Source organism: Erinaceus europaeus, chromosome 12 (genome assembly GCF_950295315.1).
Source record: "Erinaceus europaeus chromosome 12, mEriEur2.1, whole genome shotgun sequence".
Taxonomy (NCBI): Eukaryota; Metazoa; Chordata; class Mammalia; order Eulipotyphla; family Erinaceidae; genus Erinaceus; species Erinaceus europaeus.
Window position 1 is genome coordinate 19,487,779 of NC_080173.1, and position 19,521 is coordinate 19,507,299.

General features: G+C 41.1%; 1 protein-coding gene across 6 annotated transcripts in view; it reads left to right on the forward strand.

Moving 5' to 3' along the window:
* FRMD4B (FERM domain containing 4B) overlaps nt 1-19,521 on the forward strand; it is a 407,614-nt gene that overhangs the window by 274,197 nt on the left and 113,896 nt on the right. For all 6 annotated transcript variants that reach the window (XM_060202892.1, XM_060202891.1, XM_060202894.1 and 3 more), the window contains one exon: nt 11,445-11,529. In XM_060202892.1, the coding sequence (XP_060058875.1) occupies nt 11,445-11,529 (85 nt within the window). The remainder of the gene's footprint in view (nt 1-11,444; nt 11,530-19,521) is intronic.

Here is a 19,521-nt window from a genome sequence, read left to right on the forward strand (position 1 = left end):
GCTTGTTTATATCGTACAGTGAATATATGGCTGGAGCCATTTCTTTGTGTGCAGCTGTGAGAAGTGATAAAAGGAAGTCATATTAAACTGTCTGTGCCTCACTAGCCATAACTGGTTTAAACTCATCAGAGAGTGAATAGGTGATATACATTTAGGAGAACACAGGGACGTTTATCTCTTTGCAGAAGAATGTGATTTAGAAGCCAGGGAAATAACTGTTTCCTCCTAAAATAGAATCAGCAGAGTCTGTCTGAGGGGGATGTTTGAGTCAGCCAGAGATTTTTGTCCAATCCCATATGAACACAGAATGTACATTAGATTGACATGCCTTTAGATTGACGTCATAAGTGGTTCTTGAACTTTCAGACAGTTGCTTAGTGCCTCCATCTTTGAGGATCTGACAACCTGATGAGAGTTTCAGAGAAACACAGAATCCTTTCAATGGCATGCTCAATCCTGACCAATTTCTTATAGGACACTATTTTTACATGCTTCCTGACCAAATAGCAGGCATCATTTGTGGGAGTCACTCTCCTCTATAATCTGGCATCAGGGTAACATCAAGAGAGCAGAAGGAGTTAATACTTAAAGTGTGAAGAAAGTTGCAGGATGCAGAAATTTAGGAGGTTTTCTCATTACTGACATGGGAGGCCATATAGTTTCTCTGTTGTAGGACATGGTACTTTGCTGTAGGATGTTAGAAGAAGCCTCAGCCTTCACACACTAAACACCATAATGCCTTCCAAGTCAGGAGTATAAGAAAATGTCAGAGCCAGGTGGAAGTATACCTGTTTGAGCTATATGTTACCATGTGCAAAGACTTAGTTTCAAGCCACAGGTCCCCACTTACAGAGGTGGGGGGAGTGGCAAGTGGCAAAGCATTGCTACAGCTGTCTGTCCTTTATTCACTCTCTCTCTCTCTCTCTCTCTCTCTCCCTCCCTCACCCTCCCTCTTCTTCCTCCCCCTTCCCATCCCTCCCTCTTCCTTTCCCCCTCCCCCTCCCAACCCCTCCCTCTTCCTTTCCCCCTCCCCTCCCCCTCTTTCTCTGCCTCCCCCTCCCCACCCCTCCCTCTTCCTTTCCCCTCCCCCTCCCCCTCTTTCTCTCCCTCCCCCTCCCCACCCCCCTCTTTCTCAGTATTTTCCCATTCTATGTCTAAATGTTCTTTTTGGGCATCCTTGAAAGAATTTGGGCCAAATATCCAGAATTTGCTTTCCTATTTATGTAAGAAATGAACTCAGTTTGAAAGCAAGCCTTTTATATGCAGTTAGTAGGAAAATAATAATATAGCAATAATCACCATTGACTGCTGTATCACATATCCACTAGGTTGAACAGTCAAAGCTTCTCACAGTTCTTTAGGTGCTGGGGCCTAGGGTAAGGGGATGTAAGGGCAAGTGAAAAAAATCAAGGCATTGGGAGGCTAGTCCACTGACTTAAGGCCCAAGATATATACATCAGGTATCCCTAACACCTAACTTCATGGTGTTAGCTTTTGACCATGATGAATAACTGCCACATGATAGATATATATATATATATATATCATGTTACCTACATGTTAGTGGCTTTTCAGGGACAGCCTAGTCTAAAAAAAAGTCCCAGTGCTCTGCTTTGTGACATGCATAGGTTGTCATTGGACTCACAGATCTGCTTTTCCTCCAAATCATCTTTGTCATGTTGTTGAGGTGTGATGTGATGTTCTGTTATCATTGACGAGAGGTTAGAAGAATAGTATGTCTCACCAAGAAAGGAAAAAATCAGTGACCCAGAGGTTGTACAACAGATAGAGCACCCGACTACAAGCATGAAGTCCAAAGTTCTAGCCTAGTATCTCATATGCAGGAGTAATGCTCTGGCCTCCACTAGCTACCTATCTCTCATGAAACAAATAAAATTAAATGATGTATCTGTTTTAAAAAGAAAAAGGGAAATCACAGTCATGGGAGGAGGACAGAAAGAAGAGAAATTGTATTCTCATCTCAAGAAATTGTACTTGTTAAGCTGTATGAGGCTTGTTTCCAAAAACATCTGCCTCATCCTAAACCCTGGGTTCATTTTGAAGCTGAAAATTTTACCATGCACTTAACCTTTTCAAAAACTATTATAAAATAACTCACAAAGGGAGTCAGGTGGTAGCGCAGGAGGTTAAGCACAGGTGGCTCAAAGCGCAAGGACTGGCGTAAGGATCCCAGTTCGAGTGGAGCCCCGGCTCCCCACCTGCAGGGGAGTATCTTCACAGGCAGTGAAGCAGGTCTGCAGGTGTCTATCTTTCTCTCCCCCTCTATCTTCCCCTCCTCTCTCAATTTCTCTCTGTCCTATCCAACAACAGCCACATCGATAACAATAATAGTAGTAACTACAACAATAAAACAAGGGCACCAAAAGGGAATGAATAAATAAATAAATATTTTTTAAAATTTAAAAATTAAATAAATAACTCACAAGAAGGATGCCAAAAAGAAAGCATATTTTGGGTGGAAAAAAAACTGAAACAAAAGGTCTTTATTTTATGAGTCTATAGTAGCTCATTGCATGTGATGAAATAACCCCAGATTTTGTTTTCCATTCATGACACATGGTAGTAGGTTTACCTGAGGAGCCATTTTTCCCAAGGCCCATAGGTATTTTTCATACACTTCATAAAGATGAAGTCATACAACCACCCCCATGAAGGAGAGATGTGATTCTGGATTCACTGAGTAGGTAATCAAATGCCTAGCCAGAAAGGTAGAAGGTAATAGGGCAGGTCACCAGAAAACAGTGGGAAACTGTTTACTGGAACTGGGATATAGTCAGGGGCCTGGGTTTCAAAAACAAGGTGAACGCAGTTTCTAGTACAAAGTTATCTACTCACAGTTGGACAGACCACAAGTTGATTTGGTGCAGAACCATCCAGCACCCTGCATATGGCTTCTTAAATTCTGTAAGACTAGTAAGAGGATTGGTCTGACTGATATGCCCTCTCCCTGGAATAAATGCCCTTCCTCCTCCCTTCATGAGGTGAACGCATGCATTATTTAAGACACAGCTCAGTTGTCCCCTCTCCTTTTAGTGATATGGATTTCAGTTTGGCATCATTCTACTTCTCGATTCATAAGCTGAGTTCACTGCATCCCTCCCATGGCATTGTGTACATGTTTTATTTCACTGTGATTATTATTATAGAAAGCACTATACCATAGTGGTTTGGAATACAGATTTGAAAGTCTTGCAGACCTTTGTGTGAATTGTGGCCTCATCATTTCCTATCTGTATGACTTGGGAGAAATGGCTTTATATCTCTGTGTCTTGTTTTTCTCATCTGAGAAATGGTCTCTTAAATTGTTACCCCTTGCAGCCCAAGATGGGGTCCCGATTTCATTCACTAGACTCATATACACTGGAGTGATGCTCAGATTCTTTCTTTCTTTCTCCTCTCTTCTCTTTTCTTAATAAGTAAAATTTTAAAATACAGGGGCCAGGCAGTGGTATATCTGGTTAAGCACTCACATTACTGTGCAGAAGGACCCAGGTTCAAGTCCCTAGTCCTCACTTGCACGGGGAAAGCTTCACAAGTGGTAAAGTAAGGCTGGCTACAGGTGTCCCTCTGTCTCTTTCCCTCCCTATCTTGACTCTCCTCTCAATTTCCCTCTCTATCCAATAGTTAGTAAATAAAAATGAAAAATATTTAAAATAGAAAGATTTGCTACTCAGTGTTTTTATGTGTTGAAATTATGCATGTTGGTGCCAGGAGAGCTCACCATCTAAGCATGAACTTTATTGTGTGTGTGTCTCTAAGCTCAAGACCTAGCACCACACATGGGAACGCCATGGGTGGGGGGGGGGGTTTCACTGATGGTGGGACAATGCTGAGGTGTTTCTCCTCTCTCTCTAAACAAAATAAATAATAGAAATTTGAGTCAGAGTGATCACTCAGTAGATATTATGCACATGCAAGGCCCTGAATTCATTCCTCAATGCCAGATACATTACAACACTGCTTTATTGCTCAGGAAACTTTCCTGTGCAGGGGTTTTCATATAGTGGCCCAGAACTTCAACCAGGGTCCTTGCACATGGCAAAGTGTGTACTCTACCAGTAAACCGTTTCCAACCCCAAAGGCTAGATTTTAAATGTTGAAGAATTATTATGAACTTTATTAATTGAAAACTCATTGATGTTAGCCTCTCTTTTTTCTTTTTTAACATAACAGAGAGGGGCAGGGTAGATAGAGAGGCAGAGAGAGAGAGAGAGAGAGAGAAGGGAGAGAACCTATAGCACTGCTTTATGGCTTATGAAGCTTTTCCCATAGTAGGTGAGGACTAGAGGCTTGAACCTGAGTCTTTGAGCACAATAATGTGTGCACTCAACCACATGCCCAGCCTCTGATATTAAGTTTTTAGTACTATCCTTCTCTGATAGAAGTAGCTACCGACTTACATATACCCCATGCTTCTTGGAAGTTCATGTTACACCACTTTGCTCCTATAAAAGACCTACATTGCTGCCTGTTTTTTGCTGGCAGAAAACTCTGACAAAGATTTCTGTTTTCATGACCAAAAGTGAAAGTGGCATCAGGGGCCCAGGAGATATCACAGCAGAAGCACATCAGACTTTCATATCTGAAGCCTCAAAGGTCACAGGTTCAATCCACAGCACCACCATATGCCAGGGCTAAGCAGTTCTCTCTCTCTCTCTCTCTCACCTCTCCCTCTCTTTCTCTTATAAAAATAAACAAGTAAAATATTTTTAAAAATTAAAAAAAGGAAAAGAATGTCAGCCTCAGTCTTACATCACTGGTTTCTCTCATGATACTAAACTAATAAAATTTTTAAATATTAAAAAAGAAAAGGTCAGCGTCAGTTTTAAAGGTATTGTTCTAGAGGCAATGGCACCCACACTGCTTCACCCAGGGCACTTTTCTACATGGTGTCCATTTATCATATCACTCCTGCTCAGCAATAAGTGAGTCTGGTTTTTGTCTTTGTATTTCATTTTGTAGGTTCTTTTGCAGGGTCTGGAAATGCAAAAACAAAACAAAAAAAAATCTACATAAACTTATCATTAGGGAGTCGGGCAGTAGCGCAGCAGGTTAAACACACATGGCGCAAAGCACAAGGACTGGCATAAAGATCCCAGTTCGAGCCCCCGGCTCCCCACCTGCAGGGGAGTCGCTTCACAGGCGGTGAAGCAGGTCTGCAGGTGTCTGTCTTTCTCTCCCCCTCTCTGTCTTCCCCTCCTCTCTCCATTTCTCTTTGTCCTATCCAACAATGATGACAACAATGATAACTACAACAATAAAACAACAAGGGCAACAAAAGGGAATAAATAAATAAATATAAAAAGTAAAATAAAATGATCATTAGCTGAGGATGCAGCTCAGTGATAGAACATATGCTTTCCATGTATGAGGTCCTGGGTCCCATCCCTGGCACCAAAATAATGATAATAGCAGTAGTAGTAATGTGATAGTATTTCTTTTTATAACATTTTGGCTTGTAAAAGTTTACATAAGAATTCTTTACTACTATAAACCATTAACCAGACCCCCATTAATGTGGGATTTAAAAAAAAATAGTCTACTTGCAGACTGTGGGGAAATCAATGATTGCAAGTTAAAAAAAAAAAAAAAGAAACAGCCATGGAGGTAGCAGAATGGTACAGCTCAGGACTTACATGCATAGGGTAGCAAGAATGATTGCCAGTAGTGCATATGCCAGAATGATGTGTGTGGTTCTCTGTTTCTGAATAGATGATTAAGTAGGTGAGTAAGCAAGTAAAGAAAATGAGGGGGGGAGGTGCCAGGCGGTTGCACACCTGTTAAGTGCACATAGTACTATCCACAAGGACCTGCAGCAGGACCTGCTTCAAACTCTTGCTCTTCACCTGCAGCGGGGACACTTCACAAGTGGTGAAGCAGGTGTGCAGATGTCAATCTCTCTCCTTCTCTATGTGTCCCTCCCCTTTCAATTTCTCACTGTCCTATCAAATAAAATGGGAAGGGGGAAGTGGCCACTGAGAGCAGTGGACACTTAGTGCTGGCAGCAAGCCCTAGCAATAACCCTGGTGGCAAAAGAGTGAGGGGAGACAATGAATGATTAAATAGGTAAATAGATAAAGAAAATAAGGAAGAAAAAGAATGAGGGTAGAGCAAGGGTGGAAGAATATGAGAGATAGGAACCAATGAATTTTGACTTATAAAGTACATCCTGAGGGTCAGGCAGTGGTGCACCTGGCTAAGTGCACATATTGCCATGGGCAAGGGCTCTGGTTCAAGCCCTCACTTCTCTCCTGTTTGGGGAGGCATGTCAAGAGTGTTGAAGCAGGGCCGGGTGGTGGTGCACCTGGTTGAGCGCACATGTTACAATGCACAAGGACCTGGATTTGATCTCCCAGTCCCCACCTGCAGGGGGAAAGCTTCACAAGTGGTGAAGCAGTGCTGCAGGTGTCTCTCTGTCTTTCTCTCTATTCCTCCCTTCCCTCTCAATTTCTGACTGTCTCTATCCAATCAATAAATAAAGATAATAAAAAATAAAAAATAAATAAAAAGAGTGGTGAAGCAGTGCACCAAGTGTCTGTCTTTCTCTCCCCCTTCTTATCTCCCCCCCCCCGATTTCTCTTTGCCCTATCTAGTAAAATATAAAAAAGGAAGAAAAAGAAAAAAAAGAAAGAATGGCTTCTGAGAGCAATGAATTCGCAGTGCCGGCGCTGAGCCTCAGCAATAACTCTGGTGGCAATACAAATATAAAAGCAGATCCTCAGCCTGCTAACATCCATGCCCAGCAGAGAAGCAGTTACAGAATCCAGAAATCCTACCTTTTGCACCTCAAAAATAATTTTAATCCATACTCTCAGTGAGGGAGAAGTGATAGGAGGAAGAAGATAAGAGGGCTTTGAACTCCAGCTCCATGAGGACTCAAAGAGAGAAGAGGAAAAAGGGAGGGATATTCAAATGTAGTAATAGGGCTATGTGTAGCTTAGTGGGGAAGAGAGGACTGGATCTGGAAATAAAAGGGGGCAATTATGTACAGATATAGACAGACAGCTGTAGAGACGATGATTAACTCATTTCTGCAACCTTAGGAGAGCTGCTATGGCTTGCAATGGAGGCACTGGGCACACAGAACTCCAGTGGTAGAAATGGTATAGAGTTATACCCCTGTTGACATGTAATTTTGTAAATCAACATGAAATCACTAATAAAATGTAATAATAATAATTACAAAAAAAAAACAGGAGCAGGGGTAGATAGCATAATGGTTATATAAAGGACTGTCATGCCTAAGGCTCCGAAGTTCCAGATTCAGTCCTCTGTACCACCAAAAGCCAGAGCTGATCAGTGCTCTGGTTTAAAAAAAAAAAGGTCCTGAATCAGAGAGACAGAGAGATAACTCACCAAGAAGGCTACCTGTGTTGTCACACACACAGCTTAGTTTTGAATCTTGACACCACATGGGAGTGCAGTGGCAACAAGGGAAGCTCCAGTGCTGTAGTGTCTCTCCTTCTCTCTGTAGCTCTGTCTGAAAGAAAAAATAAAGTTGTTCTAGCTTCCAAGAAAAGGGAGGGAGGGAGGAAGGCAGAGAGGGAGAGAGGAAGGAAGGAAAGGAGGAGGAGAGAGAGAGAAAAGGAGAAGGACAGACCTCCTCTGACCTAAGCATCAAGGAGATTGCTTCCTCTGGGAAGGATTTACCCTTCTGAGACTGTAGCAGTCTTTTAAAAGAATGTTTCATATGTCAATTCAAAATCTATCACATTTTTTTTTGGTCCACTGGTTCTGGTTCTGGTTCTGGTTCATGAAGCAGTAGAGAAAAGATGTACTGCTGTATATGTTGGTGTGTTGATGGATATGAGACTAGACTTGTATCTCTGCCTACTTTTTAAGATTGAGCTACACACAATTAATGAGGGCTTAGCCTCCCACATAACTGCTGGTTGAATGAGCAGCAGTAGCATTGACAAGATCATTGTCTGCAGAGTAAAGGGAAAGAGCCCTGCCAAGCAGGCTGATCAGTAAAACTCAGTTTCTGCTTCTGTGAAATGAAGGTAATGAGAGGTTATCTCTAACCCAGGGTTGTGAGAAGTAAATGAACCAGTGCATCATCAGTGTTCATGGCTTAGCACATAAGAATTCAGGAAACAGCTGTGACACTTCCGCTGCTGTCCTTTCAGGCTGCTAATTGGAAACCTGCTTGTGTTGTCTTTGTTAACAGGGTTAAAAATTACATGGGGGGGGAACCAACAATGAAAGCAAGAAACCACCACCACCCTCTTGTAGAACTGGAAGGTCCTTCAGGATGCAGAGACGCTTAGTAAGAGTCGTCTTAACCAGACAGCAGCATCTGACCTCGCCAGTACTCCTCAGTCTGTGTCCACCATGCCTGTAACTCATTTCTCTATTTCTGCTCCCTCAGCTCATCCTCTTGACTTGTGTTCTTGTTTCTCTACCTTGTGAGTTCTTGATGCTTCTCTCTGCCTCACTTCATTCTTGCCCTGTCTCATTTGCTCAGTCTCTCTCAGAATCCAGGTGTGAATGTTTTGTCCATTTTGTATCCCCTATAAGGGACTTCTGTTAGTTGAGCTCTTATCTCTTCTGCCACCTCTGAGGCTGTTCACTTGCTTGCTAATTGCCTTTCTCTGAGTGAGATGTCTTTCCATCTGTGGTGTGGGTAGGAGAAATTACACAGAGAGAAGAATATAACACCCAGATCATAACAAATCCTATCTCAGTGAAAGTCAAATTATCAATGTCTACACTACTCAGAAGAAATATTATTTTCCTATATTTCCCCACCTGAATTTTTTTTTTATCTTACAGAATTGTGTTTTCTCCTAGCCTTCAGATATAACTTAAATTCCATCATACTATATATTTTTTTCTTAAGAAAGCATGGTTTGCTGTGCACTAGTTAGAACTACTTGAATCCATAAAATGTTCCTGACTGGGAGTCTGGCAGTAGTGCAGTGGGTTAAGCACAGGTGGCACAAAGCACAAGGACCGACTTAAGTATCCTGGTTTGAGCCCTGGCTCCCCACTTGCAGGGGAGTCCTTTCACAGGCAGTGAAGCAGGTCTGCAGGTGTCTGTCTTTCTCTCCCTTTCTCTGTCTCCCCTCCTCTCTCCATTTCTCTCTGTCCTATCCAACAACAACAATAACAATAACAACAACAATAATAACTACAACAATAAAACAACAAGGGCAACAAAAGGGAATAAATAAATATATTTTTAAAAATGTTCCTGACACTGTACTGAGCACTTAAATAAATCCCATTTAAGTCCCATAACAGTCCTAATTAAGAATGATTATCCTCACTTTCTAGACAAGGGACCTCCAAGCTGAAGTCACTACTTCTATGTCACATAACATCAAATTCCAGAAAATGAATTTTTTTAAAATATATTTATTTATTCCCTTTTGTTGCCCTTGTTGTTTTATTGTTGTAGTTATTGTTGTTATTGTTGGATAGGACAGAGAGAAATTGGAGAGAGGAGGGAAAGACAGAGGGGGGAGAGAAAGAGAGACACCTGCAGACCTGCTTCACCACTTGTGGAGCAACTCCCCTGAAGGTGGGGAGCTGGGGGCTTGAACCGGGATCCTTAAGCTGGTCCTTGCACTTTGCACCACGTGCACTTAACCCGCTGCACTACCACCCGACTCCCCTAGAAAACGGATTTTTATTAACATCTGTTAATACTGTTGAAGATTTTACATATATCACTCATTTAATCCTTCTAAGTATGTGCAACACCAGTTTTAGAAAGTACATAGCTAACTTGCCCAAGCTAATTTGCCCAAGTTCTCACAGCTAATAAGCAATGGAAGCAAGAAGGACCTCCATAGTCTATTTTTTTCTGATTCTAAACACTATTTTCCCACCCACTCTTCATATCTCTCCCTGGTTTAGTCCTTAACTTTCCCTTCTCACAAACTGAACATCAGTCTTCATTAATTCACATATAAGTATGATAATGAATATATTCTCTTGCAGGAATTTCCCCTTGATGATTCAACATGAGTGTTGGAATTTCTCTCGAACGGTTTTACTGTCCCAATAATGAAATCTCTTATGATCTTTTCCTTTTCATTTACGTATCAAATGTTTTGTCTTTGTTAGGTGGGTGGGGTGGGAACAAAAAAGCAAATGCCAAAGCCTATCATGATTTTGCAGATCTTATAGGACAATCTGGTCCCTTTAAACCTGATTGTCTTGACTCTCACCAATCTAAAAGCACAGTCTTCCCCCCCCCCCAACCCAGGCACCAACTGTGAGCTGTCTGGGGGCATTATCTCTTTATGAATATTAATCAAACAAGGCCTCAACAAGAAAAAAAAAAAGTCTGGAACTTATTGGTCCATTCACCCACCACAGAGCTCGGCCTTCATCACTCAACTTAATCATTTAATCATTAAGAATTGTGAAAACAAGGAGTTAAATACTCTTGTCTCTTCCCCCACTGTGTTACTGTCACAGCTCTCCTCTCAGAAGGAGCAAAGAGGTCCAGAAAAGGAGGGCTGGGGGAGCTGGAATGAGGCCCAAGATACTCTGATTTACATGACAAAAGACCAGATAAAGTTCTGTTGAGAGTTTGGCTCTCAGCCAAAGGAAAACCCTGAGTTTGGAAGGATAAGAAGCTAGGAGAAAGGGTGTGATTGAATATTGCAATGCAGATGAGGTGATATAAACTTGGGGCCGACCCACCTTCCTCAAGTCTGGAAGCCAGTGAGCCACAAGCAGACATCACTGTTCAATTATAGGGCTTACTCAACCAACTTCAGCTTTCAACTCTATGAGTTTACCTGGGTTTTGCTTTGAAGCTGTCTGAGAAAATATGAGCTCCAAGAATACATGTCAAAGCATGGGCAATACAGATAAAGTTGGTTTCGCCAATATTCACCGTTTGAGGTTTTCCCTTAACTCATCTTCCACCAAACAAAAACATGTTAAGAGATTTCACCTACAGGTAGGTATACATACTCATATGTACACTTGTACTATATGAGTACATACATATATCCCTGTGTGTTCCAGATTCCTTTTTTTCAATATTTATTTATTCCTTTTTGTTGCCCTTGTTTTATTGTTGTAGTTATTATTGATGTCAATGTTTTTGGATAGGACAGAGAGAAATGGAAAGAGGAGGGGAAGACAGAGAGGGGGAGAGAAAGATAGACACCTGCAGACCTGCTTCACCGCTTGTGAAGCGACCCCCCCTGCAAGTGGGGAGCCGGGGGCTCGAACTGGGATCTTTACACCAGTCCTCAAACTTACTTCATGCCAGGTGCGCTTAGCCCGCTGCACTATCGCCCAACTCCCCAGATTCCTTTTAAAAGGTAGAAAAATAGCTCAACCAATCCCTACTTTCTCAAAATTCTCTTCTGTCCGGGGAAATTAAATGAGGAGATTAAATCATGCTAAGAGAAGGAAAAACCTCCAAGGAAACCAACTTCTGTACTGTTTTGCAGGTTTTACATTGAAAGCATCACATTTTTAAAGGATAAAACCACCGTGGAGCTGTTTTTCCTGAATGCAAAGTCTTGTGTGCACAAGGTAAGATGCCCTTCATGTTATATTCACTGTTACTCCAGATAGCTGGAGTTACAGAGGATGATGTCATTGTCTATGTTTTCATGAAGAAAAAAAAAATCAGATTTTTTTCAATTGATATACTCTACCTCACTCAAAATAAATAACATGGCTGTTTACAAATCCTGACTGGGGAAAATGGCCTTCTTGAGCTACCTCATATTTACAGTCACCGCTGTCAGTGCAGCTGATACTCCACTCAAGAAAACCCAGAAAGACACGAGAGATTTAACAAATTGTCATTAAAACCTCAGGCCAGAATTCTTGTTTTAATAGTGTGTTCAATGTTTACTATAATTCAAAGTCATTATTATCTAAGGGTCTCTGCTAAAAGCTGTGTGCCCTAAAACTGTGACTTAGTCATCTGGGGTGAGAAGCTAATGTTTTGGTTTGGTTTTAAAATTTATTTATATATTTATATAACAAGAGGGAGAAAAAACCAGGACACTACTACTATACACAGTGCTGGGGACAGAACCAAGAGCTTTATGTGTGGACATCCCTGCACTTCACCAATTGAGCTACCACCCTGCTTCTTCAGTAGATTTCTGGTGTGTCTGTTTTAATGGTTATTGTGGTTTCTTTCTTTTTTTTTTTTAGGGTGGGGGAGTGCAGGGGTTGGGGAGGAGGGGAAGGGGATCCATTCCATGGAGGATACACTGCTTTTGAAAAGTTCAATAAAAATGAATTGCTAGAAAAATGATTTCATGCTTATATGTTGTACACATCAAATTGTTATAAAGGATTGTGAAGACTCAATATTTGTCTTACCTCCATGCAAAATAGCATTGCTTTAAAGGTCTCCACTCTCACTCTCTCACCAAACTAAAAGTAAATTATTTCCCACCCTCAATCCAAACCATGTATGGCAGCAAGGAATCTATGAGCTAAAATGTGCTCATCAGAGTAGCCTTGCTCCCTCTTCTGCATCATGGTCCTGAAGTTCAGACCTGCTTCCAGTCTGCCCAAAACAACTTCCCTAATTCTGAGGCATGGCCAAGGGTATCGGATATAAAGCTGAGTCTTTCCTGACTTAGAGAAACGCATATAGCTCTTTGTTTTGCTTAGAGATGTCCACCTATTTCCATAATCATTTATTTAAAAGACTGTTGTTTCTTAAAATAGATGCTATTATCACTGATTGTATTCTTTGCATATAAACACTGATATAAGCACAATTATTTCATATAAACCTTTCTAGCTGCCTTTTAAGATTTTCTCTGTATCACTGCTTTGAGCAATTTGATTATGGGGTGATTTGCTATAACTTTCTTCATGTTTCTTCTGTGTTTATTGAGGATCTTGGACTTGTGACTTTGTAACTTTTTTTTTTAACTTTAATTTGATAGTACAGAGGAAAAACTGAGAGGTAAGGGGATAGAGAGGGAGAAAGAATGGGCTAGGTGGTGGCACTCCTGGTTAAGCACGCATGTTACAGTGTGGAAGGACCCAGGTTCAAGCCCCCAGTCCCCACCTGCAAGGGGAAAGCTTCGCCAGTTGGTGGAGAGCAGTACTGCAGGTGTCTATCTCTGTTCTTCTCTATCTCCTTCTCTTTCACTTTCTGGCTATCTCTATTCAATAAAAGGGGGGGGGGGAGAAACAGAAACACATGCAGTACTGCTTCACCACTTATGGAGCTTTCCCCTTGCAGATAGAAGAGGGGTGGTGAGTTGAACCCAAGTCCTTGTGCACGATAACATGTGCACTTAACCAGGTGCACCACTACCCAGCCCCTGATTTTATGACTTTCATTAGCTTTACAAATATTTCAGCCAAATATTCAAGTATTTTTTTTGTCTCCATCCATTCCTCTTTTGCAAATTATAATGCCACATATCCTAGACCACATGAAGACCTGCAGCTCAGTACTCCCTTTTCTCTCTCTCTTTTTTTTAATGTTGTATTTATTTATTTATGAGAATGATAGGAGGAGAGAAAGAACCAGATATCACACTGGTACATGTGCTGCCAGGGGTTGAACTTGATACCTCATGCTTGAGAGTTCGGCGCTTTATCCATTGCACCACATCCCAGATTACCTCTTTTTCTTTCTGTATTTTAGTTTGGGTAGATTTTCTCTGTCAATTTCATTCGATCTAATCTAACCTTTACCCCATATATTGGATATATTGTATATTGGAAGTTTTTTGGTTTAGATTTTTTTTTTCATATCTTACATATGGTTGCTTCACTTTTAAACATACACAGCCTAGCTATGATAATTACTTTTAATGTCCTTATTTGCTTATTCTAATATCTATGTCAGTTCCCAGTGGTTTTGTCTGATTAATGGTGATGATGATTGTTCATGTTTTCTTAACAATTTTCATGCCTGGTAACAGTTTATTGGATATCAGACATTGCTTAATTCTGTCTTTTGAGATGCTGCATATTTTTCCTTTTACATACATCTCTTGAAGAGATACAGTTTAGTCACTTGGATGCAGTCTAGTGTTTCAGCACATATGGTTTGTTGGGCTGGCCCAGAGCTTATTCCAGAGTTAATTATCCCTCATTACTGAAGCAAGACTTCCCTGAGTCATTCTTACTCCATGTGCCATGAATTATAATTTTCTTCAGTCTGACTTGTGGCAACAGCCACCATTTCCAATGCTATGGTGACCAGGCTCTTTCCTATTTTATCCTCTCGTGTACTTCTTTTCACCAATCTGAGGCAGTCCCCTTTCATGCCTGTAGTGATCAATACTCTACTAAACACTCAAAGAACACCAGGGTTTTATCTTTGTGCAGCTCTCTCCTTTCTTACTGGCATTCTGCTTTGCAGGTTCTGTCTATTTTGGTCTCAGTCTCTCAGCTCCATCATTCCAACTCTGGAGAATCTATTGTGCTTTTTCTGTGTTTCTCTTTCCCGACCTGCAAACCATCCCAAGGTTATGGGGTTGACCTCCTTCAAGGCTCACTGTGCTCTCTTACTTGTTGTTCAGTGTTCTTAAAAACTTAGTTCATGGGGGCAGGCGGTAATGCAGTGGCTTAAGTGCGCATGGTGTGAAATACAAGGATCGGTGTAAGGATCCCAATTCGAGCCTCCAGCTCCCCACCTGTAGGGGGGTCGCTTAACAAGTGGTGAAGCAGGTGTGCAGGCTTCTGTCTTTCTCTCCCCCTCTCTGTCTTCCCTTCCTCTCTCAATTTCTGTCTGTCCTATCTAACAACAATGACAACAATTAATAGTAACAATGATAAACAACAAGGGCAACAAAAGGGGAAAAAGATGGCCCCTAGGAGCAGTGGATTCATAGTGCAGGCACTGAGCCCCAACGATAACCCTGGAGGCACAAAAGAAAGTCCCCAAACTTAGTTCATGTTTGTCTGACTTCTTTACATATACATACATATATATATGTAATATATATTATATTTTAGGTGAAAGGATAAGTATAATTGCATCCCGTATTTTTCAAAAATCATTTTATGAGGGAGTAGGGGTTAATAGTTTACAAACAGTTGGTGAGATAAGCGTATGATTTCCCATCTCCCCATAATAGATATCTGCAAAACACTCTCACCCCCAACTTAAGTCCACCATTATACACCAGGACCCATTAGTCTTGCTTTCCTTCTCCTCAGTCCCTAGAATCCTTTGCTTTGTTGTGATACACCACACCCAGTCCAAGTTACTTTGTGTTTTCCCTTGCTGACCTTGTTTCTTATTTTCTGTCCAATATTTATTACTTAAGGTCTTCCTTAAAGGCGGCTTTAAGGAAGTTTCTTAATATCATTCACTATTCATTCTTCTCTTTTTTGCTTTTCTCACTTCTTCTTCTAGCGTTTGCCCTTCTTCCGTAGCCAGTCAACAGCGTCAGGTTGAAAGCTGTCAGGAGCTGCTTGTTGCTGGCTTTGAAAGTGACTGGGATCCATGTGGATTCAGTCAGCTAGGAAGGATCGTCAGTTTCCCCAATGAATGGGTACTTACGGGATGCACCACGAGAAGGTCGATCCGATGCATCCCGCTTTTCTCACTTAACATGATCCATTCAATTTCCATTCAAAATGAAGTGAAAGATATGATGTCATCATTTTTAACAGCTGAGTGGTATTCCATTGTGTGTGTGTGTGTGTGTGTGTGTGTGTGTGTGTGTGTGTGTGTGTGTATCTCACATCCTACACTTGAAGCTGAGTTTTTAGCAATTTCTATGGTGAAAGCAAATGTTTCTAGAACCAAAGGCTTTATTATAATCTTTCTTTTCTGAGACACAGGCTTTCCTAAGAACTCTAAGGACTGACTAATAAGTACATACCTGTGTAGCAAATGCAGCACTTACTAGGTCAGAGAAACATTTTGTAACCCACAGTTGATTGTCATCTCCTATGTGGAAAAATACAACTACTTGATGTTTCACTGCCTGACTGGCTGTGGGCCAATGGCATGACTTTTTTTGACTGCTTGATCGCTCTGTTGTTACTACAGAGAAAGACAGAACATAACTTTTACCTCATGGTAGTTTTGTATGTTAAATTCCACTGGCTTTAAGTAATGATAATCAGTGGTCTTTTAAATTCTCATCCACTTTATGGATGCCACTTGTGAGTGGCACTGTGACTTACTGTAATCTTTTTTGTTGTTGTAAATTCACTTGTGGGAATTGAGAGCTAAATGTTTTCAAAGTTATATGCTGGTGGTTTGTAATATGCCCAGGATGTGTATAGGATCATGCAGTTCTTTAGTAAAGCAATTCTGAAGTACTTTATTAAGATGAATGACAATTTCAGAACATTACATACAGGACTACGGTTCAGATAAACTGCAGCCAGAGGAGTAAATAAGTTTTATGAGAGCATAGCCTCAGTTGAAGAACACATGTAGGTGGATTATTGATCAGTGAAAATGAGTCACTGGTGGTGGTAGTTTCTGTCATTTTCAGCTTTACTCCTACACCAGTGAGAGAATGGAACCTGTCTTAACCCTATACACACACCTTTTCCTCCTTGCTAGATAGCTTTCTCCAAATGTTACTTTCTTGCCACTAAAAAGAGAAACACACTGCTCTTTAGTGTTTTGTTTTGGTTTTTTTACGTTTATTTATTTATTATTTACTACATGTGAGAGAGGCTTTCATAGGCAATACAGAAAGAGGGAAAGAGAAAAAGAAGCCAGAGCAACACTCTTATATATATGCAGTGCCAGAGATGGGACTAGGAACCTCATGCTTGCAAGTCTGATGTTCTACTAGTTGAGCTATTTCCATAGCCTCAGTGGTGATGTCTTCCTATTTGATTGCTTAGTATGAAATATTACTTGTAATGAGATTTACTAGCATTGCTCGAGCTTTGTGTAGCTATGTAAATGTGGACTTATATTCACAAAATCCAACTTCATGACTCTATTATTTAACAGAATGGGTGGTTCCTCAGGAATGTGGTTTTTAAAGTATCATTGCCCATAAAAAATACTGAATAAACCATTGGTGACACTTGATATGTTCAAATAAATACTGTACAGCATATCTGAGTTTTAGTTTTCTTACTTTGAGTAGTCTGAAAAAGAGATATTTTATTTATGTTTATCCTAAAACAAATGCCAGTGTACACAGTCAGGTGCAGAGTGGGCATCTAATAAATTGTTGTTAACTATCTCAATAGATTAATAAATGTTATTTTTAATATTTATTTATGTATTCCCTTTTGTTGCCCTTGTTTTATTGTTGTAGTTATTGTTGATGTCGTTGTTGGATAGGACAGAGAGAAATGGAGAGAGGAGGGGAAGACAGAGAAGGGGAGAGAAAGATAGACACCCGCAGATCTGCTTCACTGCCTATGAAGCGACTCCCCTGCAGGTGGGGAGCTGGGGGCTCGAACCAGGATCCTTACACCTGTCCTTGCGTTTTGTGCCAAATAGATGTTCTTTTATCAACTCTTGTCTCCTGAAAAGTCAAGAGAGAAACAACAGCAGCATATCTGATGTGTAATGCAACTAGTGTTGAGGAACTACATCTAAATGTAGTGAGAAATTGAACATTAAGAAGTTCATTGTCTAGGTAGAATTGAATAGTACTTAGTAATGCTACAAAACTGTAACTAGAGGCCAGGCAGTGGCACACCAGGTTAAACGCAGACACTACTTAGTACTTGGACCCAGGTTCTACCCTCTTGTCTCTGCCAGTAGGGGTAAAGCTTTATGAGTGGTGAAGTAGAGCTAAAGGTTGTCTGTCTATCTCCCTTCCCCCGCAATTTCTCTCTCTCTATCCATTAATAAATAAAATAAATAAATATATTTTAAAAGTTACAGTAACTAAATGTTCACCAAAAGTGAATGAGAATGATTCTATAAAAATAAATTTATGAGGAGTCTGGCAGTAGCACAGTGGGCTAAGCGCAGGTGGTGCAAAGCGCAAGGACCAGCGTAACGATCCGGTTCAAACCCCCAGCTCCCCACCTGCAGGAGAGTCGCTTCACAGGTAGTGAAGCAGGTCTGCAGGTGTCTGTCTTTCTCTCCCCCTCTCTGTCTTCCCCTCCTCTCCCCATTTCTCTCTGTGCTATCCAACAACAGCGACATCATCAACAACAATAACTACAACAATAAAACAACAAGGACAACAAAAGGGAGTAAATAAATAAATATTAAAATAAAATAAATTTATGGCAAGTCTAATACTTTAAAGTCAAAAGTGCATTGCAGAGTTAGGGAGCTAGCATGGTGGTACAGCCAGATGAGCACCCAGATTATCATGTACAAGGACCAAGCCTCCAGTCCCCACTTGCAGGAGTAAAGTTTCACTAGCAGTGAAGCAGTACTGCAGTGTGTGTGTGTGTGTGTGTATGTGTGTGTGTGTGTCCCTCTTTATCTTTCCCTCCTCTCTCAATTTCTATCAATTCTATCAAATAAAGAAGAAAAAAAGGGGGATAGGGCAGAGGGTAGGTAGCATAATGTTTATGCAAACAGACTCTCATGCCTGAGGCTCTAAAGTCCCAGGTTCAATCCCCCACACATACCATAAGCCAGAGCTGAATAGTGCTCTGGTTAAAAAAAAAGGGGGGGGGGTGGTCAGGCAGTAGCGCCTTGGGTTAATTGCACACGGAGAAAAGTGCAAAGACTGGTGTAAGGATCTGGGTTCAATCCCCCAGCTCCCCACCTGCAGGGGGGTTGCTTCACAAGCAGTGAAGCAGGGTACAGGTGTCTATCCTTCTCTCCCCCTCTCTGTCTTCCCCTCCTCTCTCCATGTCTCTCTGTCCTATCCAACAATGATGATGACAGCAATAACAACAATAATAACCATGACAATGAAAAACAAGGGCAACAAAAGGGAAAAAATGGCCTCCAAGAGCAGTGGATCATAGTGCAGGAAGCCCCTGGAGGCAAAAAAAAAAAAATGAGGGCAGGGGGCAGGCTTGGTGCACCTGGTTAAGTGCACACACACACACATACACACACAAGGGCACAAGTTTGAGCTCCCGTCTTGGGGGGGGTGTGCAATAACCAAGAACCTTGCTGAAAAGACTGATTACCAGTCTATTCTCAGTTCTAATTCTGTGATCTTGGGAATTTCTGCTGAACACTTCAATTAGAGAAGCACTGGGTTTTCTGCATGTTTAGCTCACTTTGAAAAATATAAATTGTGGTTCAGAGACCAAATTTCAGAAAGAAACTTTCATTTCAGAGTAAAAATAGAAGAACAGTGGTCCTGGAGGTGGTGTAGTAGATAGAGCATTGGACTCTCAAACATGAGGTCCTGAGTTCAGTCCTCGGCAACACATGTACCAGAATGATATCTGGTTCTTTCTCTCTCTCCTTTCTCATAAATAAATAATTTCTTTAAAAAAAAATAGAAGAACATAGGAATTTAGGAAATACATTTCAGCTCTGAGACTAATGAAATGGAAAGAAATATCTGAAGAAGCGTCTTTTTTGTTATTTATTTAATACCAGAGCATGCTCAGCTCTGCCTTATGGTAGTGCGGGGGATTGAACTGGGACTTTGGAGCCTCAGGCATGAAAGTCTG